Source organism: Chlorocebus sabaeus, chromosome 17 (genome assembly GCF_047675955.1).
Source record: "Chlorocebus sabaeus isolate Y175 chromosome 17, mChlSab1.0.hap1, whole genome shotgun sequence".
NCBI lineage: Eukaryota > Metazoa > Chordata > Mammalia > Primates > Cercopithecidae > Chlorocebus > Chlorocebus sabaeus.
The window spans coordinates 46,754,482-46,776,280 of record NC_132920.1 but is presented as its reverse complement, the minus strand read 5'-3'; the positions used below and the strand labels follow the sequence as shown (position 1 = coordinate 46,776,280).

The window sequence follows — 21,799 nt, the reverse complement described above, 5'->3', positions numbered from 1 at the left end:
TTTAATAAAATGACAACAGTGGGCACAGGGGACTACTGGAGGGAGGGGGACGGGTGGCAAAGGTTGAAAAACTATTGAGTACTGTGCTCATTACCTGAGTTATAGGATTAATCATGCCCCAAACCTCAGCATAACACAATATACTCATATAACAAACCTGCACGTGTACCCTCTGAATCTAAATTTTTTTTTAAAGAAAAAGTTACTTCAAAGTCAATAAAACAAGGTAAAAGAAAAATATAAAGAAATGAGTAAAAAATAAACCCCGATTTCTAATTAGGAGAGTGTGTTGTAGAGGGAGCATGAATACTAATATAAAGAAAATAGTGGGCTGAAAGCTATTCATGGTGTTAGGAAAGGTCTCCTGGTGGAAGTAATATTCAAGAAGACACTTGAAGGACAAATAGAAATGTGCAGCATAAGTTTAAAGCTCATAGGTATAAGTGTGTGGGATTGGGTGGGAGTAGATATGGGTATAACGAAGGAGAGAACATTCTGAGCAGACAGAACAGCCTCTGAAATGCTAGGATATGTAAAATATGTGTTTTTAATGTATCTGGACTATAGATTTGGAGGGAGAAGGGTTGAAAATACAGCTCTCTTAATCATCCATTTATAGATTATCCCTTAAAGTGAATAAAGTTCCACCATCTCACAGAATACATTGAATCTTTTTTGTTTGTTTGTTTTGAGATAAAGTCTCTCTCTGTCGCCCAGGCTGGAGTGCGGTGGTGTGATCTCAGCTCACTGCAACTCTACTTTGTGGGTTCAAGTGATTCTTCTGCCTCAGGCTCGCCAGTAACTCGGATTACAGGTGCCCACCACAGCCAGCTAATTTTCCTATTTTTAGTAGAGACGGGGTTTCACCATGTTTGGTCAGGCTGGGCTGGAACTCCTGACCTCAAGTGATCCACCTGCCTCGGCCTCCCAAAGTGCTGGGATTACAGGTTTGAGCCACCACACTCGGCAGAGAATATGTTGAGTCTTTATCTACTTTTATTTACGGGAGGTGACCTTATGTGCTGGGAGGACTTTGGCTGTAGTCCCTGCTGACCAAATAATAGTAGAGAGATATTGACTGTCTGTTTCAAGGAGTCGTTGCTTATTTTGAAAATAGTTTTCTTTGTTCATAGCATCAATTCCAAAGAATGTCTTTTTAGCACTGCATGAAAAACTCTATATTATGTTGAAAGGGAAAATGGGGACTGTCAATCTCCATCAATTTACGGGGCAACTGACTGAAGAATTACATGAACAACTGGAGAATTTAGGCACTCATGGGACAATGGACCTGAACAACTTAGTAAGGTAAATAGATGCATTAATATGATTTAGTCTTGCTTTTTGTTTTAAATAAAAAAAAAATGAAACCTATATATTGGACTTCAAACATTGTCAGGTTGATTAATGAAATCTACCTAACTAGGCTATTAAGAGATTATTTTAATCTTTTAAATTTTTTTTTTTTGAGACAGAGTCTTGCTGTCACCAATCTTTTAAATTCTAATTCAGTTTAGCATTTCTATTTTATAGTGAGCAAATAAGCCAATACAATCATTGTAATATATTTGCAGTAATTTCTCCTTAGTCATTCCATACGTTTTTGTATAAACTACATGGATTTTCTTCTTATAATTTTCATACTTCCATTAGAATTTTGATAAAACCTTCAGTGCAATTTGCAATTATTAGAACGAGGGGACGTTGAGAGGATAGGGGAGAGAATGGAATCACAAAGTGGTGAAAAAGGTCCAGGAGATGTTTGCGTTACTTAACAAGTGGCTCAGGCAAAGTCAGTGTGGGCCTCAGGACTGAGCTCCAGGGTCCTTTATTAATGGAGATCCCAAGAGACAGGGAAGAGCAGCAGACGGAGTCAGCCCCATTCTGAAGCTTTCTGGAAAAGTTAAAGTCTGGGCATGGGAGCCGTGAAAAAAATTTCCCACGTGCATAAAGAGATTTGGTAAGTTGAAGTTACCTGAGTCACGTTGCCATCTCAGCAGCATCCTGGAATGCCCAAGGCAAGATTCGGCAGTTCAGACTCAAACAGAATGACAGTGAACATTTTGTTAGAGGTCCAGTAGTGGGGGCTGGAGGGGGGACACAAAAACAAACAACCAAATTAAAAAATGTGCTGAAGCGTACCCAGTATCTATAACGAAATGAATACATTGAAATGAACAAAATAGTCCTGGATATTTTTGAAACTTTGGGTGAATGAGATTATGAAGGTATGGTAAATAAAAATTAAATAAACAAGTATTAAGTGTTTTAAGGCATGTTAACAATATTTTATATTCTTTATCTTAAGTTTGCTATAATAATCACTTTATTATCTTAATGGTAAAACTTATTGATGATATGTACTACATTTCAATAGGCAGTAGTTTGAATTTATGGTATCCTGTGAGAAATTAGGAAATTTGGTGACTGATATTGCCCTGATTCCTTGTTTTTGTTTTTGTCGTCATTGTTGTGGTTGCTGTCTAAAGGAATGGACTATATCTTAGCTACTATTATCTGCTAAATAAATTCTTGTTGAATTGTATTAGATCAATGTATTTATTATCTCATATTTGTCAGAGTCTAATATGCTTGCTTAGAAAGCATTTAAATATCTTCAGATAAATCAAACCACAGTTTCAGTTCCCCCCGTATTATCTTGACCACAGTAAGCAAATATCAAAACTTCTTAAGAGTGACTTTTTCCCAAGAGAATCTGTCACCTATTATCTGCCCCTCATATATCGCTATGAAATAGCGCCCTGCTTTGTATCCTTTGCCTTTCTTCTTTGGTCTTTGGGTCTAACTTTCTGTGTTTCTGTCTTTGTAGACATCTCCTTTATCCAGTCACAGTGAATACGCTCTTTAATAAAAGTTGGTTTCCCACAAACAAGAAGAAAATCAAGGAGTTCCATCAGTATTTTCAAGCTTATGATGAAGATTTTGAGTATGGTTCCCAGTTGCCAGAGTGTCTTCTAAGGTAGCAGTTGTTTCCTATAATTAATTCATTGACCAAGCTTCTCTCAGCAACTGATATACCTCTCATTTTTCTGTTCTAAGGAGATGTAACCCCAGTTTAATGGGAGAGAAGCTGTTTCTTATGACCTGTTTTTGGTGTCTGTATGTGAATTAAGGGAGGACCAAGGAATAGAGATGCCTTTCTTATTGTGATGAACAAAAACAAAAGAGAGAAAGAGATCGATGGGACTAAGAATGTATTTTGAGGCCTTTTATCCCATCTACAGCTTATTATTATTGCACTTGTTGCTACAGTTAAGATTCCTGCTGAATCATCAGTGTGAGCAGTCTCAGAATCAGACACTGTGCTCCTCATTCTCTCTGAGGCAAACATAGGCGTGGTTAAATGCATTTCTCACAGTTGGTTCAGACAAGGGTTTGTAAAATGAGGCACATGCAAAGTAACTGCACGATTTTGAAATTTCTTGGCAGTGGCTCTATATCTTTCTGCATTTGGGTTGCTATAACAAAGTATCATAGACTGGGAGGCTTATAAACAACAGAAATTTATTTCTCATCGTCCTGCAGGCTGGAGGTCTGAGATGAGCGTGCCAGTATGGTCACGTTCTGGTGAGGGCTATTTCTCATTGCCCTGGAGGCTGGGGGTCTGAGATGAGGGGGCCAGCATCCTCACATTCTGGTGAGGGCTCCTTCCAGGTTGCAGACTCCCAATTTTTCGCTGCATTCTCACGTGGTGAAAGGGGCAGACAGACTCCCTCAGACCCTGTTCATAGGGGTGCTACTCCTTTGCATGAGGGCTCTAGCCTCATGACCTAGCTACCATCCAAACACCCCCACCTCCTAATAACATCATCTTGGGGGTTAGGATTTCAACATATAAAGATTTGGGAGGGACACAGACATTCAGACCATAGCCTACATAGGCCATTCATCTACAATGGTGACTGTTCAGACAAGATTTAGAAGATTAGAGCAAGTTTGTTTTTCAAGGCTTAAGTCAGAGATTGATTCCGTGCATTGGGTTTTCATCCTCCTACAACTTACAGCAGCCACAGTAAAGGCAGACCAAGCAAGTTGTGGGTTCTGCCTTCTTTTTCGGCACCAATGCAATGAGACTCTGAAGTTTTATTTACAAAAGACACTAAAATGTATTTGCTCTGCCTCCCCAATTGTCTTTATGGACTAATAATTCCAAAGGTAGACCTTTCATGAAATTATACCTGAAAATTAAGAATAAATTTGGAGAATTAATTTTAATTCCACAGACATCTGTTTTTTATGCTATGACCTGTTATTCCTAAAGTGCTTTCAAATTAATTTCTATATATATCTTTTTCTCATGTAGAAACTGGTCAAAATCCAAAAAATGGTTCCTGGAACTGTTTGAGAAAAACATTCCAGATATAAAAACATGTAAATCTGCAAAAGATAATTCCATGGTAAGTATTTCTTACCTTTTTTTTGCTAACGTAAAGATAGCAATAAATTATGGTTGTTAAAATATATTTTGCTAAAACACACGAGATTGATTAGATACCATTTTTGTGTCAACCACTGTACTGGACATGTTGAGATACATTATTTCATTGTTACATCATCACAACAACCTATGTAGAACAGGTGTCCTATTCCACATATGAAAAAACCAGAGACAACGAGCAAAAAAAAATTACAGTTCCGATGTTCTGTATTGAGTTCTGTGTTATCATACAGTTGGCTGCATCAGTAGCGACAGGTGAAAGTAATGGCAAATTAGGAAAAGAGAACAAAGCCCTACAAAGTAGACTTTGTTATTGATGCCACTACCATTAGTTGTTTCTTCAGATGCAGGGAGGGAAAATAGTATAATTTAAAAAGCCAGGCACTAGGAGTCTGCGCCTTAAGTGTTATTTCAGATCTGTGGTTCTTCAAATGTGGCCCATAAACCAACAGCACCAGCATCATTTGGGAATCACTCAGTCAGAAACTCTGCAGTAGGCCAGGCATGGTGGCTCACGCCTGTAATCCCAGCACTTTGGGGGGCCGAGGCAGGAGAATTGCTTAAGCCCAGGAGTTCGAGACCAGCCTGGGCAACATAGCAAGACCTCATCTCTACAAATAATGATAAAAAAAAAAAATTAGCCAGACATGGTTGCACACACCTGTGGTACCAGCTACTCAGGAGGCTAAGGTGGGAGGATCACACTTGAGCCCAGGCAGTCAAGGCTGCAGCAAGCCCTGATTGTGCTCCTGCACTCCAGCCTGGGTGACAGAGCGAGACCGTGTCTGAAAAACAAACAAACAAACAAAAACCTCTGAGGTAGACAATCTGCTTTAACAAGCCTTACCTTTGGTTCACATGCTTACTAATGAATGGTTCTCACCTCTGCCTCCTCATTAGAATCACCTCCGGGAGCTTTTGAAAACTGTCTGAGGCCAGGGTCTGCCCACAGAGACTGGGTTTCATTTGGTCTGGACTGCCTAGGCTCAAATCCAGTCACTGGTTGTGTAACCTTGGGCACAGTACCTAGTCTCTTGGCCTCAGTTTCCTCACCTACCTCATAAAGTTGTGGGAATTAAATGATTTAGTTTTTGTAAAGTGCTGAGAACAGAGGACTGGATAGGAGCTTATCATTGTTATCATCATTTAAAAAATATCTTCAAATATTTTTATATTTAAAGATGGCATCAAAAGTTTTTGTTTGTTTTTAGTTAAACAGCAAGTATTATCACAAACAGCTTTGCTTAAAACTAGAAAGGAAGATGGCCTTAGGAAAAAAGACTATGTGAATGTTTAGGTGTCTCCTTCCTGAGTAAAGACAATAGGAAGCTATACTGGAAGGCCCTTCATTGACAAACTGTGTTTCAGCTAATATTTTTGTTTTATAAACAACCCAGACAAACACACATGTTCTTTGCATTATTTTCCAGGACTTAGGGGCAAAAGCACATGTATATAAAAGATGTACCCAAATAGATCTGTAATCTATGGGCCTAGCAAACAGAGTTTTAAAATTCCCAGTTAAAATTCCCTACCAAGGCTGGGTGCTGTGACTCATGCCTGTAATCCCAGCACTTTGGGAGGCCAAGGCAGGTGAATCACCTGAAGTCAGGAGTTCAAGACCAGCCTAGCCAACATGGTGAAACCTCATCTCTACTAAAAATACAAAAATTACCCTGGCATGGTGGTGCGCACCTGTAATTCCAGCTACTCAGGAGGCTGAGGCAGGAGAATCGCTTGAACCCGGGAGGCAGGGGTTATGGTGAGCTGAGATTGCGCCACTGCACTCTAGTCTGGGCAATGGAGTGAAACTCCATCTAAAAAAAAAAAAAAAAAAAGTAAAATTTCCTACCAACAATACCTCTAGAATAGCATTTGTTTTTCTTACTCTGAAGAAATGAGGTATTTTTAATCATAGGTACTCTTAACTCCCTTTTTATATTAGTCCTTTTTCATGCTGGTGATAAAGACATACCTGAGAGTGGGCAATAAAAAAAGGGGTTTAATGGTTCCATATGGCTGGGGAGGCCTCACAATCATGGTGGAAGGCAAGGAGGAACAAGTCATATCTTACGTGGATGGTGGCAGGCAAAATGAGAGAGCGCTTGTGTGGGGAAACTTCCCTTTGTAAAACGGTCAGATCTTGTGGGACTTACTGACCATCACGAGAACAGCACTAGAAAGACCTGCTCCCATGATTCGGTTACCTCCCACTGAATCCCTACCACAACATGTGGGAATTCAAGATGAGATTTCAGTGGCTTCATAGCCAAACCATATCATTATTTGAATAGAAACAAAGTTTCAATTCTGCTGAAGCTAATCCAGTGTTTAAAACTTTAGGAGAGAATTCAACTTGAACATCCATGAACAGTTTAACTTTATTTTTTGATGTATTACAGCTCTGTTTTCCTCTAGCAGTGTTCACACTGAGCTTGTGTGTGTGTGTGTTTTGTGTGGCTTTGTGTGTGTGTGTGTGTGTGTGTGTGTGATGGAGTCTTGCTCTGTCGCCCAGGCTGGAGTGCAGTGGTGTGATCTCGGCTCACTGCAACCTCCACCACCCAGGTTCAAGCAATTCTCCTGCCTCAGCCTCATGAGTAGCTGGGACTACAGGCATGTGCCACCACACCCGGCTAATTTTTATATTTTTAGTAGATACAAGGTTTCACCATATTGGTCAGGCTGGTGTCAAACTCCTGACTTCATGACCCACCTGCCTCGGCCTCCCAAAGTGCTGGGATTACAGGTGTGAGCCACCATGCCCGGCCGAGCTCATGTTTTTATACTAACATTTAAAAAAAAAAAAAAAAAAAAGTGTGGGCTAAGAAAAAATTTAAAAGATTTTGTTGTCTTCAACTGCATAAATAGATTTCAGTGACCTAGTGAAGCAGAAGACTGGGTAGAAGTTGAGTCTCATTTTTAAAAAATGTATACACATTTCATTCCATCATTAACAGAAAATGTTGTGATTTCTTCCATGTTATTTTAGATATATCTTAAACTAGTGTTTTTCATTTAAAATTATGACTGTGTCACAGAATAACATATCAAAATAATGAAATATATCTATAGGATTTTCATGAGGTATAAACTTTGTCCTGTGACAACTTACATTGTAAGTGTGATAAAGACAAGCAGTAAATGAAATTCATATCTAAACTATTAATTCTGCTAATCCATTATTACAAAAAGAGCAATAAGACATTGGCTAACATTTTTGGGGTGCTTACCTTGTGCCAAGCATAGTGTTACACATTTCACAAGTAATCTATTATTTATTTTCACAACTTTAATACCAGGAAAACTGAGGATGTTAAACCCAGAAAGCTAGGGATTAGAGTAGTTAATCCCTTGAAAAATTACAAGCTTTAGTAAATAATAGCATCAGTCTCTGTTTTATCATGTATTATATATGCTAGTGACCGAAAACTTTTTTTTTCCTGTGTCATAGTGTCTGAAGCAAAGCGACTATGCTGTGGTACAATGTAGTTCTCCAAATCCCTAATACATGAGAGTTGTGATTTGTTCTCTAATGGGGCCAATATAGCCTGGTGGCTTAGAGTGTGGGCTCTGGAGTCGGGGCTAGACTCACAGGGTTGGGATCCTAACTCAACCACCTTCAAGTTATATGTCCCTGGCAAAATTCCCTAACTTTACTGTGCTTCAATTTCCTCATATGCATAATGGTGGAGATAATAGTATCTGTGGGGAACCACAGACACTGGACCTTATTTGAGGGTAGAGATTGGGAGGGGGGAGAGGAACAGATAAAAACAACTATTGCATACTAGGCTTAGTACCTGGGTGATGAAATAATCTGTATAACAAACTCCTGTGACATGATTTTACCTGTAGAACAAACCTGAACTGTACCCCTGAACCTAAGGGAAAAAAAAACAAAAAACTGACAAATGCAGCCAGGGAAGGTTATGAAGAAAGTGTTCTCATGCTTGAATATGTGATTTAAAAAAAAAGAAAACTCTACAAAAATGACAAACCTGCACAAAGGCCATCACAGCCTACACAAAAATACTTCTACAGGAACACCTGTTTAGCAACTGGCCTGTCCAATATTGTTATTGATCTTTGTAGACAAGGATAATGATTGCACAACAATTATGTAATCCTTCTCATTTTTTCCTTTAAAAATCATTGTTCTCCTTTAACTCTCTGAATACACACATAGTTTGCTATTGCATGTATATTCCCATTGCCATGCTCTATTCTGAAGTAAACATCTTTTCTTAAAAATAAAAAAAGATAGTAGTATCTGCATCTTGGAGTTATAGTGAGGATTTAAATGGGTTAAATACTTGCAATACACTTAAAATGATACGTGCCCTTAGCAAGCAGTGAGTTAATATTAGCTTCCATTATTTCTATCACCTAGACATAAGTTATTTAAGATTAAAAGTATATGAGTAACTTAATGAAAATGTTACAGTGTCTGAATTCTTCCCCATGATAGGGAGCCATCACTGGCAAAGACAAATCTGGGGAAACCTCCCTATGAAGAAAACACTTTACTGGGATTTGTTTGGTGACTTGGGAGCAACCATAGTAGGTAACCTTAGATGGGGCCCTGCCCTGAGCTGTCACTGATCAAGTCAAATGTCAGTTCTCTGCATGGTTTTAGAGTATTGTGGTATTTATAATATTCTGACTTGACAGTTCTCTCTCCCATGGTGTATGGGCTGAGAATCTGTATGGTGAATGGGGGTGGAGTTTTCTGAATGCTCCAGAGATCTGTGTTTCTCTATTGCTTGCATTTTCCTAAGAGCAGAGGCCTGTAAGACAGGGATTCCAGGGCAGTGTGGAGGGCAGAGATGATAACACACAATTTGCCAATTCAGTTTGGTAAAGTAGAGATCCAAAGTGCATTGTACCCTCTGAAAGATTTTGTTTTAAGCACTTTTTAGGTACTAACCCATTTAATTCTCACAACGATCCTATGAGGTAGGTACCATATTATGAACATTTTATGGATGAGGACACAGAGGTACAGAGGGATTAAAGTAGCTTGTTCAAGGTCATCCAGATCTTAAATAGCTGAACCAGGATTTGAACAAATGCAGTGAGGTGGTCAAGCTCCAGAATCCCTACTCCTAATTACTATACTACAGAAAGGACATAAAACCCTTCGCATGCCTCAAACCGCAAAACCTGGGAATGGCAGAAATGATATCTTTCATATTAAAGAAAAATGCATGATCTCTTGTTTTTTAACATCAATATCTGTCACATAGCCATGGTTTGACAGTGTTTATTTCTTTACAGACATTATTGCAAGCTACGCTGGATATTGTAGAGATGGAAACAAGTAAGGAAAACTCACCCAATTATGGGCTCTTACTGCTTTGGGCTTCTCTGTCTAATGCCGTTCCTGTAAGTATATTAGTAAAGTGTGAGTTACACTGCTCTTTACTGACCTTTCGTCTTTTTTTCCTTCATTTCTTTCTTCCATTCTTTTTTCCACTTTTCACTCATGGAAAAGAAAAAAAACTACAGTGGATTTGGTTGTGCGATAAAAACCAAAACTGAGTGCCTGATGAAATCGGATTAGGTTACAAAGGAGACAAAACAGATCCCAAGCAAATTCTGTCCTCTGAAAGGTAGTGTCACAGGATGAGGGGTAAGCTTGCCCTTTGGGGCCAGTTGTAGACAACAGTCTGTTTATGGAGCACTTTCTGTATGTCTGCCAATGTGCTCAGTATTGCTATTGAAAAGATGAATAGGGATTGGCCACATGCTTTTATTTTAAAGAATAAGTAAATGGATAGTTTCAGGTAACTTGGGCTCGGATCCAGACATCCCAAGTCATAGCTGTAGACTGTCATGGTGGTAATTTAAATTCTCTGTGCCTCCATTTCCTAATAAGGGATAATGTACTATTTTACCTACTAAGGGTAAAAAGAAGGGATAATGTACGTGAACCTCCTACTGTGGTCTTAGAACTTGGGTGCTCAATAAATGGTAATTCTCATTTCTCTACAGAGTTGTTATGAGGATTTAATAAGCCTCGCTGGTACCAATGAATATTAACTCTTTATCTCCATTTGTACCCATTCTCCTTCTGTGTGCCATTCCTGTTTGCATTGCTTAGCGTTATGGTCCTACAAGTTTCCGCATGAATGGTGCTGGTGAAATTGGAACTTTCAATACTTCTAAAGAGAGCAGAGACGTAAAAAACTGTTTCTTTTTTTCTTTTCTTCTTTTCTTTTTTTTTTTTTTTGAGACGGTGTCTCATTCTGTCGTCCAGGCTGGAGTGCAATGGCGTGATCTCGGCTCACTGCAACCTCCGCCTCACGGGTTCAAGCAATTCTCCTGCCTCAGCCTCCTGAGCAGCTGGGATTATATGTATGAGCTACCAGGCCCTGCTAAAAAATTGTTTCTTTTAAAATCTGTCTTGAATTAGATTAGAGCCATGACATTCGTCTGCCACGTCACGTTCAGTGCACACCACTTTCCTGGACCAGGAGGTTCTCACATTAGCCTAAGATGCTACTTATATTATCTGAAATTAAAGGGTAACTTTTAAAATATATTTGTTTTCTACTGAACAGGAGGATTTAACCTATCCCTAACGATATGTGTGGGCATTTTTCTTCCTTTTTCTTCTAACAGATAGAAATGAGGAAGATGTTTTAAGTATTATTTATTTAGCCTTACTTTTATAAAGACCCAGGTTGTTAAAGGCTTTCTCAGTCCTGATATTCTGGTTTCCCTTAACTTGTTGAAAAATTTACTGCATAAAGAGAAGAGATAGAAATTCTGGCCTCTTTTCTCAAATGTATGTTAGCCAGTGGAATATAAGTTTCATCTGATATGGTCAAGTAAAAGGAGTCTAAACCCTTCCCCTTCTTTATGTACCTATAATATTATTCTATGGTTTTTCCTTAAATAATATTCTTGGAAACTGATTAAGCTATAGCAAAATTGAAAAGCAAACATCAAAACAATTCCCAAAGTAGCAACAAAACAGGCACTCCTATCAAAGAATTATTTTTCAATATCTCATTAGAAACATCCCGCAGAAGACAGACACAAAAAGCCTCATTGATCTGACACAGGCTAAGTCAGTTCTTTGGAATTTGTTCTTGGCACTGGTCTGAAAGGATTTAAATCATTCATTTCAGAAAGAAAGTGTCTGATGATTAGAGAAGATTCCATCTCACTGGCTCTTGTTGGCACCTCCAAGAGGCAGCCTGGTGAGCAGGCAGAGACCCTGGAGAGGCTTTAGAGTCAGGTCCAAAGCCAATTCCCAGCACTAGGTAACAGTAGGCCAACTGTTTAACCTGCCCAAGTCTCGTTGCCCTTATCTGTAAAATGGGATTAATGCTATACCTACCTTAAAGGGTTGTTGTAAGGATTATTTTGGTAAGAAATAGATTGTGGCTAATAGCACCTGGTTCAGCATAGGTCTTCAATAAATGCTAGTTTTCTTCCCTAACAAAAATTATCTCCCTAGTTTTAGTCAATCATTACTTTCAACGGCCCATTGATAATGAGCATAGGCTTTCAAATATTTGATGGCTCAAAGGCCCCAGAGTGGGAGTATCCACTGCTGTCCTAGTTTGGTGACCTTTATTGCTGCTGAGAGTACCAGAAGCCCTGCCAGAGGTATAGGTGGTGGGTGGGGCCTTTTTCTGGAGCCCAGATTATATCTATATCTCCTCTCTCCTACTTTGTACTCTGCCTCAAGGTCCATAGGACTCAGAACTCAGGCTTCAGTTGGGCTAGGCACTGGGTCACTAGGAGGCTCCATTATGACCCAAGATATTAACTATAATTTATGAAATTATTTTTATGGGAAAACCATTTCTAAGTGCCAAGAAATTTCTGACTGCTAAATGATTTTTTTAGATTTCTCCAAGCCAATCACAAAGCTGACGTTTTACCTTTTTTATCTGCTACATCTTTTACATTCTTTCTAAATACTTTCAGTAGCAATTGCTACTCCATCCCACTCTCAACTCCCACAGCATTTATTTTTTGTAACATGTGTTTGCTCTCTCACTGTCTTGTACATTTCGTTCATTTTTCTCCAATATGTATTCATATGCCCAACTAAATGTGAAAATACTTTGGACAGGAATTATCTCATACATATTTGTGTTTACCATGATTGGTAGAAGACTCTGGCGTGTTATAAAGACTCCATCAAAATCTCTTTTTGAATAGATAAATCAGTACCAAAGAACACACTGAATTCATCTTCTCTTTGACACAGCAAAGATACAGAGCTTTCCTCCTTGTTCTTTCTCTCATTTGTTCTTACCTCTTCAAAACAATGGAATGGCATTGTGGTGGCTGCTTCTGCAGTTCAGTGAGCTGAGTGGCCCCTTTTCTTCTTGCCCATCTCTGACCATGGTACTGTTGGGAGCAGTTTTCAACCCCTTTCCCAAATGTGGGTGCACAAAGACCTCAAGGTCACTTATTCTTGCTTATTGATGTAGTAATACATATAAACTTTTATTAACGCTTTACTTTCTTTTATATGCCTTTTTTTATCTTTTAAAAATACTTTGGCTTTCTTAAAAATAGAACAAAAATTTTAAAACCAGAAATCTGTTAAGGAACATTAAAAAAAAGTGACTCACGCCTGTAATCCCAGCACTTTGGGAGGCTTAGGCAGGCAGATCACGAGGTCAGGATATCGAGATCATCCTGGATAACACGGTGAAACCTCATCTCTACTAAAAATACAAAAACTTAGCTGGGCGTGGTGGTGGGCGCCTGTAGTCCCAGCTACTCGGGAGGCTGAGGCAGGAGAATGGCGTGAACCCGGAAAGGGGAGCTTGCAGTGAGCTGAGATCGCACCACTGCACTCCAGCCTGGGCGACAGAGCCAGACTACTTCTCAAAAAAAAAAAAAAAAGAAGTAACAGCCATTTGTAGTTTAGCTAAATTCCTTGTGTTTGTTATTTAAAAAGTAGTATCCAATTGTATTGAATCTCTAAAATTATATTTAGGCACATACAACTATGAACATCTCTTTCACGTAACTGAAAATCTAAGTGATATGGCTTGGCTCTGTGTACCCACCTACATTTCATCTTGGATTGTAATCCCCACATGTAAACGGAGGGACCTGGTGGGAGGTGATTGGATAATGGGGGCAGTTTTCCCCATATTGTCCTTGTGATAGTGAGTGAGTTCTCACAGTATCTTATGCTTTAAAAGTGTTTGACCGTTTTCCCCACCCGCTTCTTCTGCCACCATGTAAGATGTGCCTTGCTTCCCATTTGCCTTCTGCCATGATTGTAAGTTTCCTGAGACCTCCCCAGCCATGCAGAACTGTGAGTCAGTTAAACCTCTTTTGTTTACAAATTACCCAGTCTCAGGGAATTCTTTATAAAGCAGTGTGAAAACCGACTAATGCATTATGTATTACCACTATTTTTATCCCCAACATGAACTCTGACTCTTCAAGTAAGATGAAGTGAGTACGGAGTAGTTATTAATTGAATTCAATAATTCAGCACTTTTATCTGACAAGATAGCTCTCTGAGCATCTGTTTTATCATCTGTAAAAATGAACTAGATAATCTCTAGGATAAATCTTTCTTAATCTGGATAATACTCCTGAAAGAGGGTCTCTGAATTGAGGACCCTTGTTTCCCCTATTCACCTTGTTTATGTAAACAGTACCATATTTAGCCTTGCAGTATCAATTTGAAGTTACAAAGGGAAAAATAATGAACAGTATTGAATTTGGCTTATTTGAGCACTTCTTTTCGGACAATTGCTCTTCCTCTTTTGACCACAGAGGGGAGTATTGGTATTACTTAAAGGTACATAATGTTCCCTCACAAAAGAGACAGACTAAGTTTAGTCAAAGTATTGCCTGATTCATTTCAGGACCAATTTTCCTAGATGAAATCTCTTTCATAATAAATGTATTTAGAAAAAAATGAAAGTGAAACCCAAACTTCTTTGGATGATTTTATACAGGTTTTCTTTATTACGTAACCTAAGAATAGAAGCAAAACTATCTACCTGAGGAGGAAGTTAATTTTTAAGATGTAAAGCAGTATGATTTTATCTTGTAATACCACAATGAGGAAAGATATGAAATAAGTTTGAGTGGCCAAGAGAGAAAATGTGCAAATATACTAGAGAGCATTCAAGCGTGAAAGGACTCTTAAATTTTTTTTTTTCTTTTATTTACTAATTCAGAGCCAAAAAAGGATTCTGTTTTTGACATTGAGTGCTCTCATACTTTAGTTTATGGAATGGTTTCCTGCTATGTTTTCCTGGGCTTATTTAAAGCTACTATGTTTCACTTGCAGAATATAAAATTTGCTAATTCACTTGTATTCTAAGGAAATTAAATCTTAAGAAATGTTTTCATTTTGGATTAATATTCTTAAGTGTCATAACTAATTGCTTCTGAAAATTTGTAATATTTTATGTTACTCAGTAAAAAATAACAACTTTTCTCATTTTTTAGTGAAGATAGATGTTTAGTCTATTTAAATTATATAGTTAAATTATAGTGACAGAATAACAATTTAAATCTAAATCTGGCTTCTTGGAGATATATTACATATCTCTTATTCATAATATCTAGTTGTTTTCAAAATATGCTTTCTACTAATGTGCTCTTAAGGTTAATTTAAACATCGTCCTTTTTAAAAAAAAATGTATATGGCTAATACTAACTATGCTTTTGTTCACCTTCAAATAAGTTCATATTTTTGACATATGTTTTTCTTTTTAAGGTTGCATTTTGGACACTTGCATACGTCCTTTCTCATCCTGATATCCACAAGGCCATTATGGAAGGCATCTCTTCTGTGTTTGGCAAAGCAGGTACTAAACCTGAGTTAAATTATATAGAAAGACACAGCTAATAATGCATGTTTGTCACACATTATTGGCAAAGCTAAATACTTATAATTTTATAAAAATTCAACATAATACAAAATTCATCATAAGTTGTTATATATCAGGATATAAATTGATCAGGTAGAATCCTAGAATTTAATTACTTCACGCATTTTTGTGTAACTCCTTCATTTTCCAAATGATGAAATCAGTGCTATAGAGATTGTGATTTACCTAATTTCTTTACTTAAATATATATACACCTGTTTGTTCTTCTAATCTCTTGGCTCCTCACCTCAATTGAATGAATGTCCGCAGTTTTCAAGTTTGGGGTTTTTCAGATTTTATAAAAGTAATACGGGTATATTCCATATATTACATAAGAGCCCTAATGGGAGTGTAGAGGTCAGGTAAGGCTTGCTACCAAAGAATTATTAAAAGACAACAAACAAAAAACAAGTAAACAAAAAAACAAAAAAACCCTTACAGTTGTTAGAAATTTGAGGATTTAGGAACTGCAGATAGGGATTGTTGCCTTGAACTCTTTAGTTCAGATGTCAGTTTTAAAAAGCAAAAATAAGCTTGAATAGAGAGTACTCAACTACTTGTTTATTCAGCATAATTTGACCTATCTGGGGAGCTGATTTTTTTAAACTTCTTAATATGTCATGTTATGTATCCTGATACAAAAAGAAAGAAATGATAGGTTTTGCTTGGAAGAAAACAATATAATATTAGGGCAAAAGGTATGAGGCCAGTTAGTGGTTTTCCCTCTCCCTTCCATGATTACTGAAAATATTTTATTTAAAGTTTTCTTTTTTTTTGGATTTCTTGTTACTGAGTTAAACCAAAAAGCAAACTGGCTTGGCAAGCATGAATATCTAAGTAATATTGTCTGAGCCTTGAGTATGCATCTGCAGATTCTAGACCTTATAGAAATGGTGAGCATTAGTATCATTGAATGCCAACAGTGCTAGCAGGTTAGATTCTGGAAAGACACTCATGAATATAAGAGAAGACAACTGGCTTTTATGCAGCTTGCATCTACAAAGCAAATAGAAAGGCACATGCCCACATGTCTACAAATGGAAAAAGGCAATGCACTCTTGATTGTCACATATTCTCCTTTATCATTTCCTTACTAGAGTCTTTTCCTGACTTAGGGTCCTCCAAATTTGTGGTCTTTAGGAAATAAAAGGGTAGAGAGGGGATGATGGGGATAATGTGGGGGTCCTCACTGACCCAAAGGCCACAACAGAAGTGTAACATTAATCTAAATTTCTACAAGGCTTGATTCTAGAACTCTTGAATCCAGTTCTAGTAGAGAAAGATAAAACCTTTTTTCTTTTTCTATGTTCCTGATTATTTAAAAAACCCATTGTTCTCTTCTGACACAAAAAATGCTTCTTTGAATAGTACTGCCAGTGTAACAGCTACATTATATCAATGCTTTCAGTCTATAAGACACTACTGCAGACTTGAAAACTATTTATAAAATACATCAAACTTTTTTTTTTAGCCATACTTATACAGAAGCTATTCAGTCAATCTATACATAAGATCTAGTAGCAGCTCAGGAATTTAAATGTTGTGAGAGGAGTCCACAGATCTTTGGAGGCTGATATCAATGAAGATACCCATGTGTTCATACAAAGGATTCTGTCAAGGAAGGAACATTAAAGTACATTGTATTAGTCAGGATTCTCCAGAGAAATGGAACCAACAGGATGTAAATAGATACATAGATAGAGAATGCTCAAAAGACATTTATTATAAAAAATTGGTTGAGCTGACTATGGAGGCTGAGAAGTCCCATGTTGTGCTGCTGATGCAGGCGCTCAGTGGATTGGATGATGCACACTTACATTAGGCAGGGCAGCCTACTTTACTGAGCCCATGAATTCAAATACTCATCTGTCATCCAGAAACACCCTCACAGGCACACCCAGAATAATGGTTAATCTGTATACCCTATGGCCAGTCAAGTTGACATATAGAATTAACCATCATCTCATCTGTTGAGTTTTGTTTCTCTGGAGAACCCTGAGTAAATTTACTCACCCATGTATGGGAGGGCAGTCTGCCCTACCCAGTCTACTGATTGAAATGCTAATATCAGCTAGTAATACCCTCACAGACACACCCAGAAATAATGTGTAGCCAAATATCTGGGCACCCCCTGATCCAGTCAAGTTACACTTAAAATTAATCATCACAGGCATGGAACAAGAATCTGACTCAGTACAGCAGTTTTTCCATTTTATGCTCTTTTCTACTGCAAGGTCACCATTTCGTTTTTGGGGATGTCTTTTGTGAATTTCCAGTGTTGTATCTCTGTGGCCTCAATACTCACTTCTAGGAACTTTGCCCAATTTTTTAATAAAACAAATCTCAGGGTAAAAACTACTATTGAATACTTGGGAAAGGAAAGGGTCAGACTCATACCACTTTTCTAAAGGCAGTTAGTTCTTGAACGACCTTGATAGCTGCCTTTCAGCCTACTCTTGTGTTCTCTATTTGTTTACTTTAAAATGAAAACTTCTTTAGGGCTCCTTTGTGAAGATGCTTGCTTAGCCCCAATTATTTTGGGTGGTGCTTTTCATGATTCTACTTCCTCTAACAATGCTGTACACCTTCCAACTAAGTCTTTATTATCTGCCTAAGTCTTTATTATCTTCCTACGTCTTCGTTATCTGCTTCTTGCTTTTCTTGTTTTCCAGCTGTGTTTTTATATTCCAATTGCACACTTTTAATTTAATTTTTAGAGACAGGGTCTCACTTTGTCACCTGGAGTGCAGTGGAATTATCATAGCTCACTACAGCCTCGAGCTCCTGGGCTCAAGTGATCCTCCTGCCACAGCCTCCTGTGTAGCTAGGACCACACGTGTGTGCCAGCATAACTGGCTTCATTTTTTTTTTTTTAATGGGACATTGGGACAGAGAAAGGCAGAAGTGTGTTCTCAGATTGTCATCTTGAGCTATAAGTTTGTGTGCATGTAATATGCATCAACTTATAAATAAAATTACATATATATAATTATATATAATTCACCCTTTCAAAGTATAAAATGTAGTATCTTTTAGTATATTTATAAGATTGCAACCATCAACACTATCTAGTCCCAGAACATTTTTATCACCTTCAAAAGAAATCCCATACCCATTAGGAGTCGCTTTCGATTTTCTATTTCTAGCTTCTGACGACCACTAATTTACTTATTGTCCTGACACATTTGCCTTTTGTGGACAGTTCATATAAATGGAAACATACGATATGTGGTCCTTTGTGTCTGGCTTCTTTCACCTAGTGTACTGTTTTATATTATAATGTCTTACATTAACTGATTTTCAGGTCTTGAAGTATCCATGCATTTCTGGAATAAATCCTGCTTATCCTGATGTATAATTTTCTTTATATGATGCTGGATTCAGTTTGCTAGTATTTTCTGTGAAGAATTTTGAAGTTTTTTTGAATAATCTATGTTAATAAGGAATATTGACTTATAATTTTCTTAAAATAACTTTGTCTGGTTTTGGTATCAAGATAATTCTAGCTTTAGAGAGTGAATTTGGAAGTATTTCTTCCTCTTCTAATTTTTGGAAGAGTTTATGAAAGATTGATGTTATTTCTTCTTTAAACATATGGTAGAATTCACCAGTGAAGTGATCTGGTCCTAAGATTTTCTTTTTGGAAGTTTTTTTTTATTAATTCAGTCTTTCTACTTGTTACTGGCCTATTTAGATTATCTATTTCTTCTTGAGTCAGTTTTATAGTTTATGTCTTTTTAGGAATATGTCCATTTCATCCAGATTATCTAATTTGTTGGTATAAAATTTTTCATAGTGTTCCCCACAGTCCATTTTATTTCTGTAAGGGCACTAGAAAACCAAGTATTTCATTCCTAATTTTAATTTGGGTCCTGTTTTACTTTCTTGGTCATTGTGACTACATATTTGTCAATTTTGTTTGCAAAGAACTAACTTTTTAATTCTGTTTATTTTAACTTGATTTTATTTTTCCTAGTGATTTTTGTATTTAATTTAATTTTGTTAGAATCTTTACAGTTTCTCTATTGATATTCTCTATTTAGTTGTTTAGAAATGATTTCTTTAGTTCTTTGAATATAATGAAAATATCTGATTTAAAGTCTTTATTAAGTCCAGCAACTGAGTTACTTCAGGGACCCTTTCTGTTGATTCCTTTTTTGCTCTGTGAATAATCTGTTCAGACAGTCTTCAACTTATAGTGGTTCAACTCTTAATTTTTTGACTTCATGATTATGTGAAAGGGATACACATTCAACACTGTATTTTCTTTTTCATATCTTATTTTAGGTTTCTTATTGTATGCCTTGTAATTCTTTGTTGAAAACTGGACATTTTACATAATAGAATGTAACAACTTTGGAAATTAGATTCTTCCCTTTCCTCAGAGTTTGTTGTTGTTGCTGTTTATTGTTTTTGTTATTTGTTTGATTGTTTAGTGACTTTTCTTAACTAATTCTGTAATGTTTGCATTCTTTGTCACATATGGCCACAGAAGTCTCTGCTTCATTGTTTAGTGATCAGGTATCAACTAGATAGATATTTCTTTACATCAGTAATTTAGAAGTCTCACATTCTTTGCTAAGGGGCTACGTGTGCATGTTGGGGCATGCCTTCAACACTCAGCCAAGCAGTTGACAACTCTGCCTTAGCTTTCACTTTCTACCTGTGCAGAGCCTCAAGGACAGGTGTATGTGAGAGCGTGTGGCCTTCTCATGTCTTTCCTGAGCATAAGTATAGCCCTGGGCAAATGGATGCCCTTCTAGATTCCTGGGAATGCATTGGACCTCTGCAAAACCACTGTGAACAACTCATTCCCTAGCCTTGCATTTTCATCCTGTTGGTTTGCCTATTGTTTGTTCAACAGTGTTCTACTGACTCAGACAGTTGCAAAGTGAAACAGTTGTTTTTAAAGATTTTAGACCAACAACCCTGGAGGAAAGGCTTTTCATATTGAGTGAACTCCAACTCAGGTCAAATAAAGACAGTCTTGCAAGTAAGGTCTTCTAGGAAACTGCCAAACTTGTTGAATAATGGGAATACTCTACTAATGAGGTTTAGAAGAAGTTCCAACCTTGTTCTGCCCTATCTAGTGAGTGCTGGGGTATTGGTTTTCACTGTGAATGCAGACTGCTGGCTTTTAAGTCTTCTATGCAGATGTAGAGAGGGGGATGAGAATAGGGCAGGTTAAAATGACATTAAGTTTATGTTCTTATCAAGATTCAACTGTTTTTTTCTTGAATAGACATTCTTCAATTGCTGCAAAACTTTGGTTAATCTGTAGAAATCTAAAAAACTTCGTTCTTAGAATTTTTTTTTTTTATCAAATTTCTTACTGCTTTTAAGGAGGGAACTTTAGGAGTTCCTTGCTCTGCCATTTTTGCTGACATCACCCTGAACTATAAGTTTTAAAAGTTCTTTAGAAAACCTCCCAGGCTTATGTGGATTAACCCTTAATTTGTCCGTTATTTTACTTGGCCCTCAAACTTAACTTTTTGAATGTTCACCATGTGAAGGCATTGTGTGAAGTACCAGAGCTATGAAGATGAGTAAAGTATGGTCCATGCTTTTTATAAAAATTGAAAGCAGGTTTGGAAGTATCTAGAAGATATTAGGAGAGAAAAAGGAATATTTACATTGCTTCTTTGGAGACATGTACCTGCTGGTAAATTCAGTAAGACTCCTGTGCCGGGAACTCTTTCCCTTACTAATCTTTCAGCTTGAATGTCACCTCTTCAGATAGATATTTTAGTCTTACCCCACCTAAAGTCACTTTCCCCAACACTGCCCTTGGTGATACTCTGACTTGTCTCACTCTATATTTCCTTAAAAGTAAAACAAGTTAGCGAATCATTAACTTTTTTTTTTATTATTATACTTTAAGTTCTAGGGTACATGTGCCCAACATGCAGGTTTGTTACATCGGGATACATGTGCCATGTTGGTGTGCTGCACCCATTAACTCATCATTTACATTGGGTATATCTCCTAATGCTATCCCTCCCCACTCCCTTCATCCCACAACAGGCCCTGGTGTTTGGTATTCCCCACCCTGTGTCCGAGTGTTCTCATTGTTCAATTCACACCTATGAGTGAGAACATGCGGTGTTTGGTTTTCTGTTCTTGTGACTAACTTTTAAAAATATTTTTTTATTTGTGTATTTATGTATTTACCCCACCAGAATGCAATCTCTCCAACAACAGAAACTAAACATAGTTGGTCTTTGTAGTACCTAGTTGCTTAGAACTTAAAAATTACTCAACAACTATTTTCTGAATGAGTTTAATGAACAAATGTAAGAATATATGGCTAGTTTTAAGAGATAAGTGTTTTGGTCTAGCCTCTATTTGCAGCTCTATCAACCATCCCATTTGACATTTTATATGAAATGAATGTTTTATATAAGGACTTTTTGACAGTTTTCTGCACTTAATTTTGACTTAGCAGAACCCTATTGTATGATGG

The 21,799-nt window shown here is 37.4% G+C and overlaps 1 protein-coding gene across 2 annotated transcripts in view; it reads left to right on the top strand.

Annotated features, from left to right (window-relative positions):
• Positions 1-21,799, top strand: part of CYP39A1 (cytochrome P450 family 39 subfamily A member 1) — a 104,466-nt gene that overhangs the window by 10,790 nt on the left and 71,877 nt on the right. The window contains exons 3-7 of one of the 2 annotated variants that reach the window (XM_007972338.3): positions 1,194-1,308; positions 2,831-2,980; positions 4,325-4,418; positions 9,737-9,844; positions 15,183-15,273. In XM_007972338.3, coding sequence (XP_007970529.3) covers positions 1,194-1,308; positions 2,831-2,980; positions 4,325-4,418; positions 9,737-9,844; positions 15,183-15,273 — 558 coding nt within the window. Of the gene's footprint in view, positions 1-1,133; positions 1,309-2,830; positions 2,981-4,324; positions 4,419-9,736; positions 9,845-15,182; positions 15,274-21,799 lie in introns of both variants that reach the window. The other variant, XM_007972337.3, reaches the window with a different exon arrangement.